Source organism: Anguilla rostrata, chromosome 1 (genome assembly GCF_018555375.3).
Source record: "Anguilla rostrata isolate EN2019 chromosome 1, ASM1855537v3, whole genome shotgun sequence".
In the NCBI taxonomy this organism is placed as follows: Eukaryota; Metazoa; Chordata; class Actinopteri; order Anguilliformes; family Anguillidae; genus Anguilla; species Anguilla rostrata.
The window spans coordinates 15,867,582-15,883,983 of record NC_057933.1 but is presented as its reverse complement, the minus strand read 5'-3'; the positions used below and the strand labels follow the sequence as shown (position 1 = coordinate 15,883,983).

Below are 16,402 nucleotides of genomic sequence, written 5' to 3'. Positions count from 1 at the left end.
TTTTGCTTGCTGTAAAGGTGAGAGACAGGAATGCCACCGTTTCTGTAGAATGACCCATATGCAATTAAATATCTGCTAAATGTTTAGGTTTTTTCCATTGCCATTGCCATTTTCTAATATAAGGCCTATGTATTGTAAAAATGATGATCTGAGTTCATTTAATTGCACTAACAACATAAATCTGGTCGTAAGCCAAGAAGACAGAAACAGCAAAAACAAGATATTAGGGCAAGATGGCAGACACTTCATGAGAAGAAGGTGGGTACATGGCACTGATCTCTAGCTGGGGACCCATAAAACGATGGTGGTCTTTCCAGGTTTCCCCCAATTGAGTGAGGAGAGAGGAAGTGAATGCCCAGCTGCTGTTCCACTTAACCATTGTTTTCTCACCTACTCCCATGACAGAATTCCATTACAAGAATTTTTTGATGCCTCCCTCCAGTTCCACAGGTTGTTGAGGTTCATCTCCTGTTGAACATCTTTTTTGTCCGTGGGATGTTCAGGCCCCCTATGGATCCCTAGCTGCCTCCCTTTCTATTCTGTTATAGGCACCTTTTTCCTTGTCTTGGATAGTTGTGCTTAATTTATACCTAAGTCCCTCTGCTTTTGACCCTAAGGGCTGAAATGAGAACACAGTCCACTTTTTTTCTCAGTCCTGTTTGTCGGCGATTTGTGAATATGATGCTGAAATTTATGGCATATCAGTGTGTTGTCCCTGTTCTCAGTTTATTCTTTCAAATTTATTTCGCCCTGGAATATCACACTTCTTACTGGCAGCAGCAGTGATGAGAACTAGCAGATTTTGGAACCAGTAGCCGCCTATCAAGGTCTGTTCAAGTCCAATCAGTTATGCATTTAAAGTCATGACCGCGCATAGCTTTCAAGCGTGAGACATCACGTCAATGACAAAAAAAAGATATGTCGTGACTTCCTCGTCTCTGATTGTTAGTCAATAGTCAGAGCTAGCGGCCGTTTGACATTCATATTCCGAATGATGCAAATACGCAGTTATGTAACCCTGTATTTTTTATGAGAAGTGGCATCCATGGCTGTTCTTAACGTATTTTTTGGCAATCCTTCATGCACTATCGTGGATTCATGTTTTCCATATAGCCTATAACTATACTGCACTTAGGTCTTGAAGAATTCAGTGAATTGACTCATGCTTTCTAAAATCCTCCTAAATGTAGCTCATTACCTTCCTTTGGTAATGTCTTTACCTCCGTTTCTCACCATTCGGCCTATAGTTTAAAATCCGCCCAATTGGGGGATTTCCAAATCAGGGGGATTTACTCACCATCGTCCTCTGCTGGTAAATTTTAGGAAATTCCTCGCTATCGTTGGCAAACGGAGCGAAAACCTCGAACTGAAAGAAACGTGTCTTACTCGGTCAAAAATGACTACGAACCTGTCACGCTGTAAGGGATCGTTCTCCGCTTTTCCTCCGCAGGTAAGTTCAGTCCAGTTATGAAACTATGGCATAATTTAAGGAGCACGATGTTGTAAATCTTCGGAGATTTGTGTTTCAACTGAAAATACGGTAAGCTATAGATATTTTGCTAAATATCAGGTGCAGTACCTCACCGTTGGCTGCTATTTGCGGAACTTCACGTAAAACGAAATAAACTGGTTGATAATATAAAAATACTGACTTTGTTAAAACTACTCACTTTAATATTTTGCTGATAGTCTTTAAAACTGTAACTCTTTTTTTCTGCCTACAGATGCCCCCTCTAAACATAATATTAATATATAATGAGGAATAGATTTTACAAGAAATACCAGGTTAAGCCCTTTCGTAATTATAACCTCATAAAAGTATTACGGTCTACATAACACGAATTACCGTTGTTAAATCCAAACTGTGATCAAATATTAAACACGTGTGCCAGTAATGACTGTGTGTAGGCTGGAAAAAAGCTGGGGATTTTATCGTTATGCAAAAAAATAAAATAAAATAAATAAATAAATAAATCTACTCTTGCACTAACCTATAGTCAGAAAATGTATGTCCGTATGTGAGTCGCATTTTCACATTTTAAAATGGCTAATAATTTTTTATCATGTTTTAGAATTTAAGCGTTCGCATTCATTTACATTTTTAATAAAAGCTTCATAGATCAACTCCTTTGTTACTTCAACATTTCTGAAACGCCCAAATTGAAACCCAAAGAACAATGTGTGTATAGCTATAAGCCTAGCATTTTTTTGTCAGTGGCGATGGAGCGTGCAGTCTGGTCAAGATAATGGCTCGACGCCTTTCTGTGTGAAATTGAAAGGGATTTAGCTAACCCCAAACACTTAAGATGCCCACAGACGACAAATACTGTTGAAGTGAGTTGGCTAATGCATGTGATAAGCCTTTGCATTGCACTCGCCCGAGCGCCACTGACCCTAATGAGAGGAGACACGTCCAGAGAGCTTCAGCAAATACGCTAAGGAGGTCATGTCATTTTCATCGCCGATGCGTCGGAACAAATGAAGTGAGAGTAAGAAGTCTTCAGTCAATAAAGCAAGACTTCCTGTTAGCCTCTGAAGTAGGCCTATCCTATAGGTGCAACTGATTCAAATCAGTCTTGAATTATTATTTTGGAATTGATCTCTCAATATGGGCCCTAGGCTAATTTTCAACTTCAGAGTATTTGTGCTTTGACATTTACCTTATTGTTCCGTAGGCTATTTTGATAAATTAAAAAGGCTGGATTTTTTTTTTCCTTTAGGCTTCCTTTCGCAGAAAAAAATCAAACGACTTTAAAGTCAGAATTCTGACTTTAAAGTCAGAACTCAAAAAAAATTGCACGCGGCCCTAATCCTCTTCTGTACAACCACGATACACCCAAACAGAGTTTTTCGTTTTGGCGAAAAGTGGAAGCACGTGATTGCAGTTCACAGTTTGTGTGAAGCGCAATTAAAATCTGTTAAACATCCGAAAGTGTGCTCCCCTGTTTTGTGACTCATTAACTGTGGTAGGTGACGTTTTTATTAAAGTGAAGGGGATGATCTCTGCTAGGCTTACTGGAAAGCTCATTGGGGACCAAAAATGCTTTGAAAAAGTTGTGTTTTTAAGTGTTTTTATATACAGTGACTACTTGTATGGATATTTTTTAGTATTCTATTTCGTACTTACATTTTATTTCATGTGATTAATATCAAATAATATATCTAATATGTATTTAAAAATGAGTTAAACATTGCCCTATTTCTAAATATGATTTACTGAATTTAGTTGTTTTCCCATACTTAATTTTGCAAGTGATGAGCTCAAATAACAGACAAAGTACCATAATAACAAGAAATTAACTGTCACCTTTTATATCCTGGTTATGACCTATTTCTTCCTGTGTTCAGTGATGTGGTTATTTTTCCATATTTCCACTCTCTCCCAAGTCAAGTGATGAATATTTCAGGAGCTGACTCGTTACGCTGGGGGAGGGGGATGTTGTCTTTAAATCAGTTAAAAGCAATGAGACCCGTGTAGGGAGAACAGCGGTTGAACTGCGTTTTTCTCCATAGAGGTAGCCGATGTGAGTGCGTTCTGCACTGAGAACAAAGGAAATGGATTGTGTGTCAAAGTGACTCAGAGTCACTGTGCCCTTAATTTATAGGCCTAACAGGAAAATAACAAAATTAGAACACAATGTTATGATGTTGGCTCTTGAAATAGATATGGAAACGACAGCCAAGACAACGTGACTTTGGACATGGGAAAAGGTGTGTATTTCACTACCTCCCATGTCCATCATTCCCCTATTAAAGGGCAGCCAGGTTCAGTGAATTAAGTATTATTCTTGTCAAAAGCCCTAAACAGAAAGATGGAAACTTGGAAATGAGCATGATCTGCTGGAGTAAGGTAAACTAATAAAGTCATTGTTTCCTTGTCTAGAAGAACTAAAACTCAGGGACTGTTGAGGTTTTTGCTTAGATGTAAGACTTAGATGAAGTACCTCAACTCACAGTGTGTTTGCTGGGTTATGTGTGTTTGTATGTGTTTGCATGTGCAAGTGTGCCATTTGTTAGTTGTATATTTAAGAAAACCTAGAACCTCATAATCTGCAACATATGTCATTTCTAGTCTAGTGAGATGTATAGTTACATATAAAATCATTATGTCCTAGAAAGGCCAGAGAGATTAAATAGACATGACATGAAAGAGACCAGAATTATGCATTTTTAATGAAATACCATTCTATGACATTAAGTGAAAATACGAACATATTGAAAAGGAAATTAAAATTTGCAAGACAGGATGTACTGATTAACATGCATTCCATGTTCACATGTTTAAAGATGCGGTCTTACTTGGTTTCTGAAGGCTCTTCTCTCTTTGCTTAACAGCCACCCCAAAAGCAATGCATGAGCCAGGTGTGACACAGCTGGTGCTGACCGCCGACATGAACCTGAATGAGAGCGACAACTGCACTCCGCCGTATGACCAGGGTCGCATCCCGCTGATTGTACTGTACAGCACGGTGCTGATCATTGGGCTGCCGGCCAACGTGGCCACCATCTTCATGACATACCTGCAGGTGCGGCGCAAGAACGTGCTGGGAATCTACCTGCTGAGCCTGTCCCTGTGCGACCTCATGTATCTGGGCACCTTGCCCATGTGGGCAGCTTATGTCAACGCTGGCCACCAGTGGATGTACAGCTCCATAGCCTGCAAAGTGACAAGCTACGTGTTTTTCAACAACATGTACATAAGCATCTTTCTGCTGTGTTGCGTGTCCGTGGACCGCTATGTGGCCGTGGTTTACGCCGTGGAGTCTCGCGGCCTGCGGCGGCAGAAGCTCGCCGGCATGATCACTCTGGGCATCTGCCTCGTGGTGGCAGTTGGGCACCTGCCTGTCTTCACCATGCCGGAGGGAAACGTGGAGACTGGGGAGAGACGTTGCTTTGAGCCGGGCCAGAGCACCGCCACGGTGACGGGCTTCAACTACGCCCGTTTCTTCATTGGTTTCTTCATCCCTCTGGCCATCCTGGTGGTCACCAACCGCTCCATCCTGGCCAACATCCAGGCCAGCACCAGTCTGCAGGAGCGGCAGAAGGTGAAGGTCAAGTACCTGGCCATGGCGGTCATCGCTTTCTTCCTGGTCTGCTTCGCCCCCTACCACATCATCCTGCTGCTGCGCGCCGTCATGTACCACTACCGGGACTTCCAGGAGAAGTGCCACTTTGAGAATAGCATTTACACGCCCTACACCATCTCCCTGGGGCTGTCCACCTTCAACAGCGCCATGAACCCCATCCTCTACGTGCTGGCCAGCGACAACATACGCAAGGAGATCCGGCGTGGCCTGGCTAGCTTCCGCAGCCGGAGCACCCTGCAGCCCCGGTGTACGGACAGCAGCTAGCACCGGATACCCAACTCCAGGAACTCATGGGACGCGGCCCCCACGCGGGGGAACAGCGCGTAAGGGCGGCAGGGGGCTGTTGGGTTTCGCAGGTGAACACGTCGCTGAGTTGAACGGCTGCTTGTGCTGCTGTGGGGCATGCGCGTAGACCGCTGTGCGTGCCGGTGCCAAACCAGTTATTACATTTTTCTGTATTCACATCTGCCTCGTAACACTTCTGTCTTACAAGTGTGTCAAACGTTGTGCCACAATGTGTCCAGGAAGCCATAGTTTGGAGCGATAGGGAATGAAGTAGGAATTGTATTTTACATCGCTGCTATGAGGACTTGAGATACTTGCATGTATTTAAATATCTGATGGTAGCCTATGTCTTGGTTTTCAAAAGTTTTTGATAGCTACACAGAATTCCTTTTTTCAAAATAAAAAATAGGTTGGAGTGGATTCATTGAAGTAGAGCAGATTCTGAACATGTATATTATGTTCTGAAAATTAGTGTATGGCATACAACTGTTTGTGTCTGAAATTTGGTTTGATGGCTTGATTGAAGTTTTACAATAGGAAGACACCACTATTATCGAAATGTTATGTGGTTGGTTTAGTTTTGGAGATATGTGGACATGGCTGCCAACTCTGACACATTGTTGGTTGTGCTGTAATCTAACAACTCTCAGTAACCCTATCAGCAGCCAGTATTAGTGAAGTAATGCCATACAACATTTGCCCAATAGTATTTCATCAGTCAGTAGTCGAGGTTGACATTCTGAAGGTTCCACTTAATTTCTCCAGCAGCCAGGGTTGGAGAATTGTTATTGGCCCTTTTGGGCTAAGTTTGGCCCACTGATAGGAATTACATGCTGAATAGCCAGAATTTGTCACAATGTCTGAATATTTGTTGTTTTATTTAAAAGTGTTTAGTTCAGTATTTCTCATTCTGAAACATTATTTAACTTTTATCTACTTTTTTAACTGAGCATACAATTTTGACAGAGAATGTAAGTACCTCAGCACCTCGCCCCCTTGCCACAGGAGTTCCCCAGGGCTCTGTCCTTGGTCCCCTCCTATTCTCCCTGTACACCCAATCTCTTGGTCCTGTAATCTCTGCCCATGGGTTGTCCTATCATTGTTATGCCGATGACACCCAACTCTTTCTCTCCTTCCCGCCCTCTGACACTCAGGTCTCTGCTCGCATCTCTGCCTGCCTGAGGGACATCCAGAGCTGGATGGATAACCACCATCTTAAGCTGAACCCAGGCAAGACGGAGATGATCTTCATCCCTGCTCCGTCCTCTAACCTTCTTGACTTTTCTATTTCCCTGGGGGACACTGTGGTGTCATCATCACCCACCGCAAAAAACCTTGGAGTGGTGATGGACAACAGACTGTCCCTCTCCCAGAACATCACGGCGGTGAGTCGAACGTGCAGGTTCTTCCTGTACAACATCCGGAGAATCCGCCCCTTCCTCACCACCTATGCAACCCAGCTCCTGGTTCAAGCGATGGTCCTGTCCCGCTTGGACTACTGCAACTCGCTACTGGCTGGTCTGCCAGCATCCGCCATCAGACCCCTGCAGCTCATCCAGAATGCTGCAGCGCGTCTGGTCTACAACCTCCCCAGACATTCCCATGTCACCCCCCTGCTCACTGACCTCCACTGGCTGCCTGTTATGGCTCGCATCAAATTTAAGACCTTGGTGCTTGCATACCAGGCAGCTAAGGGGTCAGCACCAGGGTACATTCAGAGGACCCCGTGATGGTCAGAACAGCAGAGAATCTCACCACTTTCAAACGCAGACTGAAGACTCATCTCTTCAGGCTGCACCTCTCCCCACCCCTCCCTAGCCTATAGTTCAGCTCATTGCACCTAGCTAGGATAATTTGATTATGTTAGTGTATCTGGCAGGATTGTTTTTGTATGATTAGGTGTGATTCCAGTGCTAGTTTGTACTTGGTAGGATTCTTGCTTGCTGAACAAGCTTACTCTACAGGGTTGGAGTCCTGATCGATGTGGTCACTTCTGGCACTACGATCCTTACTTCACTCTAGTGTTTCTTTTGCGCCTCTACATCATGAAACCTATGCACTTGTTGTACGTCGCTCTGGATAAGAGCGTCTGCTAAATGCCTGTAATGTAATGTAATGTAATGTAATGTAAAGTAAAATAATTTAATAACAGAGCACTGACCACAGTTTACAGAATTTATGCAAACATGATGTACTCGTGTACACATACTAGATTGTAACACATACTTTTTATGCCTCCGCGACGGCACAGCCGTGGCCGGAGGCATTATGTTTCTGGGTTGTCCGTCCGTCCGTACGTCCGTCCCATTCTCGTGAACGCGATATCTCAGGAACACTTTGAGGGAATTTCTTCAAATTTGGCACAAACGTCCACTTGGACTCAAGGATGAACTGATTAGATTTTGGTGGTGAAAGGTCAAGGTCACTGTGACCTCATAAAACACATTTTTGCCTTGAGGGAATTAAGACTGATTCCTAGACTAATATGGGAAACAGTATTAACTAGGCTATAGCCTATTTAGGTAAAACTAAACACAGATTTGAATACATTTTCATTATGGTAAGGCACACATCCACAAGGACCAAATAGTGATGATCACGTCTACAAAGATAACTGCACAGAGAAGCGGATTGGAAAGTGTGAAATTCCGCTACAACTTCCGTTGCATTTCTTGTGTATAAAACCATTCTGAGACCCCCAAAAAAATGCTTCCGCTCTGTTCATTTTATCTATAATTTAATAATTAATACGTATATGAACACTCGTCCTCCTCTCCGCCACTGCCTCCACACTGTCCAGTTCCAACCTGATCACCTAGCTGGCCTTCCTTAACAACTTGTTGAGACTGCTGACCTCCAAGCCTTGATACCACCACCCCAGCACATCACCGCGAAAAAAAAAAAAAAAACAGAGCACTGGCTACTGGTTGGCGGAGGCATACAACCATGAGGCAGTGTTTCTAGTTCATATTTACTGTAGTAATAACCATTTTCCATTGGTAATTTCAATATTTTTAATGACTGTTAAGTCCACTCTTTCATTCTAATGGATCATTCAGGGGTATTTATATGCTTTATACATACTTTTGTACAATGACTTCTAATACCATATGGTAAGAAAGACTTGCAACCAGGTTAGGATATAGACATTGGAAGACTAAAATTATGTTTGAAATTTCATTTTCCATTATCTTGTAAGAAACTAAACAATCCTGGATGATGCTTGTAATTCAGAAATGAGAAATTGAAGTCATTACTAACACATTATTAAAAAGTGTAAGGAAACCGTTTTCTTCAGTATCATTTATATTTACTGAAATTTAAGGTCTAATACTTTGTTCTTTGCAATATTTCATGCCCTTTTTGGAGAAAGCAATATTTTCTTATGTAATTAGTCATACTTTTGTTTATTTATTTTGTGTGTATTATGTGTTCAGTGGTGTGAGATGCAAGGGCTTTGGAATGTTAGCTACAGGAAAGCTGTGTCTTTCATAGACAGGGAGGGAGCACTGTACCGAAAATAGGGAAGTTCTTAAAAATCAAAAACACTTCTTACTGAGGAAGTGTGCAAGCGGGGATTTTTTAAACTTGTCATACTCAGGTGGAGTGTGGTGTCCCTAGTTCTGCTTTTGAACAGGATCCTCATTTTAATCTCATACAGATTTGACACCTTTAACACATTTGCCTTGGTGACATTCAATGATTTGACAGTTTGTTGTACTGAAGGAAAGTCTTTACTACCATTTCCTACCACTTCCACTTTACAGTATCACTGAAGTTCAACTCAAGAATCATGAGAGAAAGAAGGAATCTTTTTTGTATTGGGTGTTTTTGTCAGTAAACTAAGTAAACTACATGAATGATGTGTGATGTGAATTTATTGTTTGTTTTATATTGGTTTAAGTAAAGTAAATAGTTGTAGCCGCATTTTAAAATTTTGCCACACATTATTGGATGCAACTATTAGTCGTGATCCCTTCCCCTTTTTGTAGCTGGAACACAAATTACTGAAGAGTGTATAATTTGAATAATTTTTACAAATCCTGCAGTATTTACTGATATTTTCTTATTTCTTATTTTACAGGTGTTAAATTCTGTTGGTTTAATAGTATTGTAAGCCATTATATGTGTTAGGCCCCTTTATATTTATACACATGCGTGACAAATTAAAGGAAAAACCAACATAAAGTGTCTTAGTAAGGTGATGGGCCACTACAAGTCGCCAGAACAGCTTCAGTGTACCTCGGCATAGATTGTACGACTGTAAGTCTCTGAAACTCTACTGGAGGGATGGAACACCATTCTTCCAAAAGATTGGGTTGAGTCTTCATTTGGTGTTTTGATGATGGTGGTGGAGGACGCTGTCTAACCCTTTGGTCCAAGAACTCCCTTGGGGGTTCAATTGGGTTGAGATCTGGTGACTATGAAGACCATAGCATATGATTCACATCATTTTCATACTCATTAAACCATTCAGTGACCCCTCATGCCCTGTGGATCGGGGAATTGTCATCCTTGAAGAGACCACTCCCATCAGGATAGAAATGTTTCATCATAGGATAAATTGAAAAATTGATTTGCAGTGACCTTTCCCTCTAAGGGTACAAGTGGACCCAAACCATGCCAGGAAAATTCCCCCCACAGCATTACAGAGCCACCAGATCCCCGCACTGTAGGGGTAGCACATTCAGGCCTGTGCCATTGTCTTGCTGTACGCCATACATGCACTCGCCCACTTGTCAAGAATATGATGAAGGATGACTTCTGGCCATATCACTTTTTTCCACATCTCTGTAGACCAGTGCCTATTGTTTTTGCACCACTGAATTCTCAAATGTGCATTCGTCTTAGTAATAGAGGGGTTCATGCACCGAAAACCTACAATAATATCCCTCTCCATGTAGTTGTCAATGGACTTGCTGACACAGCCTGATCATGTCCTGCATTGACATTCTCAGTCACCTGAGGAGTTGCTCTTCTGTTTTTCCTTACATATTGCACTAATCCACAAGCATCATGGTCATCGAATGTGCACTTTTGACCACAATTTGCTGATGTCTTTACCTTAGATCTAAATGCAGACTTCAGTCACTGTTCCTATTGAAACACTAGTCTGTTGAGCTGTTGAGCAGTCTTTGTGACTGAAGCTCCTGCCATCCGTGCCCCAATAATGAACCCTCTTTTAAAGTGACTTAGATATTTTTCTCTTGTAATCTTGACCCACAATCAAGGTCACTTGGGCCTGCTCAGTATTTTTATACTTGAGCATTTTTATACATGAGCCACAGAGCATGATAGGATGCTAATATCTTAATTGTATCATGCAGTGCACCTGTATGGAAGCATCTGCATTCATTATGTTTTTCTACTCATAAATTCAAGTTTTTCATTTACTTTGTCACCCATCTGTATATCTATATAATATAATATAATTCCACCCATCTGTCACATATGTGTGTGTGTGTGTGTGTAATAACTTTATATTACTGGTGAAATACTGTTGAAGTAAGAGTACTTTCTGCCAGTGTTCGAAGTACAGGGTGAATGCAGTTCACCTCTGCTCTGATTATAAGCTGTGAGTTTTGCATGATTACAGATTTACACACATAAGGAAAAGCATCATACAGATTATTTTACCCAATTAAGGAGCTAAAATGTAATGTCATTTTATGTGTCACTTTTGTCTGGTGATAAGACGTGACAAACTTCGCATGTGGTTTATGTTAATTTAATGGGAGTAATGTGGGCTACGGTACGTGTACACAATTTTATGGTCAGCAGAAAACTGTCAAACGACATTTCCTGTTGAACAACAAATTCTTAAATTCAGTTTTGCGCTCAGTTTTGAGCACATCAAAAGGGTTGAGTGGACATTTTGTAGACATATTAATCTATTTTGCACCTCAAAAGGGGATTTTTTAAAAAATGAAACGTTTTTCCTACATGTTGGATAAACTATGTTCTGTTGAAATCATCGTTTGCAATCAAAAGATTAAAAAGCATTTTCTCTCTGAGGGATTAGTTCTCTCTTATTTCTGATGGATCTAAATAAATAGGTGATGATGTGATTGTTAGAGGTCCCTTGCAGCCTCTGTTGATGCAATACAGAGAGGTAACTCTTGAATCATAACGTGGTACATAGGAGTTGCCCTTTGAACTCAAAACATTTTGTCTGCCCTGCTCTGCAGACCTTGATATTGTTCAACACATCCATCTATGAGCCACATCCTGCTAGTGCTTTCTGTAAACTAGTTGTCATTATCACTCTGAGAAAGTAGAGATGAGGTTTTTGGCTACTTAAAACAGAACAAAACTAAAGTTTTAATCCAGAAAGTGAGATGTTGACAAATAACAGGTACAGTGTTGTGGAGGTATACTGGGGAACAAACTCCATTTCATGAAGCTACGTGCAGAAACAATTGTCAGCGGCTTAGGTGTGAGTTCATATTGGGTGTGCATTACGTGTACTTTTCTGCAAAAGAAGTCAGCGTCTGCGTTTGAAATTGCACGTCCCGGTAGTAACAGGAAATTGATTTGGATAAGAATCTGAAATTAAGGTTAGTACAGATATGCAAACACATACAGAATTTTGTAATGGGAGTTGATAAGGTACTGCATAGCCATCAGAAATTGAACTGCCATTATAATTTTAAAGTGCAGTATAATATTGTAACAGCATGTTAATATAAACAAACTTTTGCCAACTAATCACAAGTGATTTTAGTTTCAAATAATCTTAGTATTTTAGCTCAAATTGCAGCAGCTGCATTGTCCTTGTTACAAAATTTTAGGCTTGACAAACTGGCATGGGAAATGATTCTGTTGCACAACAAATACATTTTGTAAGACACAAATGTGAAAGTTTTAAAAAGAAAGTAAGCTTTTTGAATTACAAACTGACAGGAAATTGTGGTGATCCTCTGCAAAGTCTGTACTTCAGCCATCTTCAGTTCTAACGTGTTTCAGGGGATTTGTACCTTCAGTCTTGTCTTCAGGAAGTGAAACACAAGTTCAGTTGGATTCAGGTCAGGTGATTTAGCCAGTCAAGAACATTCCCCTTTTTAGCCCTGAAAAACTCCTCGGTTGTTTTAGCAGTGCTTTGGGGTAATTGTCAAAATAATAGCCAGTTGATAGTCATACATGCCCAAGCCATAATGTTACTTTCACCAAATGTTAAAGATGAGGGGGATGCTGTGGATCATGAGCATATCCTTTCTTTTTTCAACACTTTTTTATTTCCATCACTTTAATACTGGTTAATACTAATTTCATCTCTCCCTAATAGTTCGTTCTACAGAGCTCTACAGTTTTATAAATGTGCCTTTTAACTGTAATCTGGCAAATCAGATTACCAGTGGTTTGATCCTGCAGTGAACCCTCTAAGTTTCTTCTCTTTATTTTTGTCTTTGACATGTCTATGCCTACATTCTGCACATATAAATACAAGTATATGTATGTGCATGCAGACACACAAATTAAAAATATAAACTACACTCTTCTGTTTAAGTCAGGAAGGGAAATCACTGAATCATTAATGAAGGCTGAAGCATGGTCAGCTGACATTTGTGTGGCCAGCTTGTATGCCTGGCCTCTGACTCTCGAGCAGGTCGTAAATAATTAATAGCCTTTATGACAATGCTCACTATTTAATTGGGCCCCAATAAATCATTAAGTACCAGCATCTGGTCACATCCCCCCATCCCTGTACACACAAGTTCACGCTCAGGCTGATGTTCAGACCTGTCTGTCTGGGCTGCTAGGCACTGTCTGGTCATCCTAATGCCAGTGGCCAGTCACCAGTTATGTGACAGGAGGCCAGAGCCACTCTCAGCTGGCCACTCTCAGATGGCCATCTGCACATTATTTGCCTGACTTCATCCACCCTACCAGACCTGAGCTCCTGTCTCGTGCCTAATTGCAATGATTCCAAGGGCCATGACTAACAGGGGCCCTCAAGAAATATGAGAACATAGGGGGCTCAAAATGCCCTGGTGGTGCCCCTGCCAGTGCTTTTTGTTAGAGAGGTGCAAGCAACAACTGTCATGTTTAACAGAAGGACAAATTGGACTAAACAAGCTGACTAGTCTGTTCTGGTCAATACGAACATTAAAACATTAATTTCTCCTCTACTTTACAAACAGGCCTTATGCAAAAACATACTGAAATACTCCTATGCTGTTTGTTGCAGAAGTGCAAGTGATAAAACAATGTCATGTTTAACAGAAGGGAAAATGTTTTGCTTTTTGATTTGCGTGTTGAGCATCATGCACACTGCAAAAAAAAGAATGGTTATGAGGATAACCTCAGTTTTATTCATGAGGGTCACACAATAGAAGGGTGAGAAATCAAGGAGACAGAATACCAAATGAACCGCCACTACAGAGTGTGGTCACAACATCACTCAGCACTGTCTTTTTTCTGACTAAAGACCATGTAAGCCCCAAGTGACAACAAAGTGTGGTGTGTGGAACTTTCCTAAAAGCGACTTTACCTTCGTAACCACTTGTTCCATTTCATTTCAGTACAACACGCCATATATGGTTCATCAGTATAGCAAATCAGTCAGGGGGGGGCTATAGTGGTTACACACAAGCAGACGAGTGTTGTACAGCGGGACTCAGAATGCCGCTGCCCGACTCATCTACAACCTCCCCAAATTCTCCCACGTCACTCCTCTGCTGCGATCACTTCACTGGCTACCGGTCGCTGCCAGGATCCGATTCAAAGCCCTGACCCTTGCCTACACTGCCGCCAACAGGACAGCCCCCATCTACTTGCAGGACATGACTCAATTCTATGTGCCTGCTCGACCACTCCGCTCTGCGGCAGCAGGGCGTCTTGCAACCCCTCCCACCCACCCAAAGGGATCACAGAGCTTCTCCACCCTAGCTCCCCAGTGGTGGAACGAACTCCCCGTCCCTCTCCGAACCTCCCCCTCACTATCCATCTTCCGCCGTGGCCTGAAGACTCATCTCTTCAGACTATACCTAGAATAACCACCACCACGCTGTGTATATATATATTAAAAAATAAAAAATAAAAAAAAAAACCCTTTTTCCTGTCACTTGTTACATGTTGCCCCATCCCTGCACTTCTTGGTAAATTGTATTTGTCCTAATACTCTAGCTTATTCTTCTGCCTAGTTTGGCTTTGCAGATGTTAGACCAGGATAGTGTTCTTTGTTCTCGGCTAGAAATAGCTTTACAAAATAAGTGATTGTACCTTACTGAACCCGTGTTCAGCAGTTGTCTACGATCATGAAAATGCACTTTTTGTACGTCGCTTTGGATAAAAGCGTCTGCTAAATGAATGTAATGTAATGTAATGACACCTCAACCTCACCGCATTGGGGGAGAAAACAGCATTCCCAAATGCAGGATAGTATAACAGTAGCACCGACAGTCCTCAAAGAACCGAGCGAACAGACAAAAACTGCCCGGTGGGTGCAATCTAGCCACAGATCACTGTGAACACTGTCAGAACTGTGCAAACCAAAGAATCTCACCACCCCTCGTCTGCACCTAGTACAGAAGAGGCAACTAACGCAGAAGATGCTACATTAAGCTGACAGAATCGGCAAAAGACATGGGAGAACAACCAAGCGCTGCACAAATGTCTTCCGGAGGGGGCATCTCTTAGCCAGTGCCCAAGAGGTGGTCACACCCCTAGTAGAGTGAGCTACCACGGCAGCAGGAGGGGTCTCCCCAGCACTGCCATAAGCCATAGATATTGTGTCTACTATCCTGTGAGCTGAACACAGCTTGTACAGAGCATGGCCCAGTACCTTACTTCCACAGCACACAAAGAAATTATCTGCTTGTGTGGGAAATATTGGTCCTCAGAGCCTGGCCTGCGCACAGGGTTTGTAGCCTAGCCTAATGGTTCATGATTGGGAGCATGGAAGGCTTCTAAAACCACAGGCATAGCTACCAGGGGGCACTCGTTAACAATTCTCTCAAGTCCACCATCCTGGTCTGATGGGGTCAGTCTTGGTTTACAAGCTGACCCCTCTCAATCATCTGACCTTTGCCAGAACCACAGGAATGAGAAGAAAAGGTGGAAAGGCATAAAGCAGCACAGTTGGCCACTGGTGTGCAAAGGCATCTACACCTACACCCCACCTGACCTCTCGGTCGAGACACAATTCCCCTGGCCTATGCTTCCCCAAATATGGAGTCTGCTGTCACATTGGCTGTCCTGGGGAGGTGAACAGCCTGCAGAGACACACCCCTGGTGACACTGACTCCTCATCAATAGAGTCAGACTGCTGATGGATCAGAGCCACCAATTCATCTGTTCAAATTATCAGACACTGCAAATGACGTTTCGTCAGTATAACGGTGAGAGCGTCAAGCTATAGGCTCCCATGGCTCTGGAGGCATGTAAGATTGCTACTGACCTGCTAGGAGGCCTCATAGAGACTCTTGCATCTCCTGCATTTGTCGCTGGAGGTGTGCTAGAATTTGGGCCTTTAGCATACATGAGCTTCACAGCGCACCCTTCACTTGGGGTCCCCACTTTTAGGGCAGTTGGACATTCTGTTGAGGTTTCTCTGAATTGGCACATTTTTAGGGCTAAAAATGACAACGGATTTTGTTTTCTGGATTCTTGCAGTGATAATCATATCGATTTTATTGTGATGTATGCTGTCAGCGGTTTTCCAAAGGTGAGGACCCCTCAAGCTTGTGTTGCCATGGTTTTCAAGCAGCCTGTCTGGTTTTCAAATTATATGTACATGTCCCGTTTGTGGTTTCCAACAGGACAGTACTCAACAATTTAATGAATAATTGATAGAAGAAATGTACCAATAGTTTGTAATGAATTTGCATGTATATGACTTCCCTATCTGAATTTGATTTCAAGGGGGTTTCCCCCAAAGATGGTGGTTCCGAGGGGATTCCCCCGGTCTAACGTTTTCAGAGAGGGGACCCCTGTTCCCATTGCTCTATTGTTCATTAGCTAGGTAGCTAATCTCAACCTGACAGAAACTATAGTTTCAATAAAGCAAGCAACTTATTTTTTAAAGCACA

The 16,402-nt window shown here is 42.2% G+C and overlaps 1 protein-coding gene across 1 annotated transcript; it reads left to right on the top strand.

The window, feature by feature from the left end:
- The first annotated feature begins 1,006 nt into the window (after positions 1-1,006).
- LOC135249566 (probable G-protein coupled receptor 132) lies at positions 1,007-5,801 on the top strand. The gene is made up of 2 exons (XM_064325180.1): positions 1,007-1,450; positions 4,336-5,801. Exon 2 carries the CDS (start codon positions 4,350-4,352, stop codon positions 5,349-5,351), a length of 1,002 nt encoding a protein of 333 aa, XP_064181250.1. The 5' UTR covers positions 1,007-1,450; positions 4,336-4,349; the 3' UTR covers positions 5,352-5,801.
- Positions 5,802-16,402: the final 10,601 nt, after the last annotated feature.

Coding starts and splice junctions, on each gene's coding strand:
- LOC135249566 (XM_064325180.1), top strand. CDS start 4,350: ATGCATGAGCCAGGTGTGACACAGCTGGTGCTGACCGCCGACATGAAC.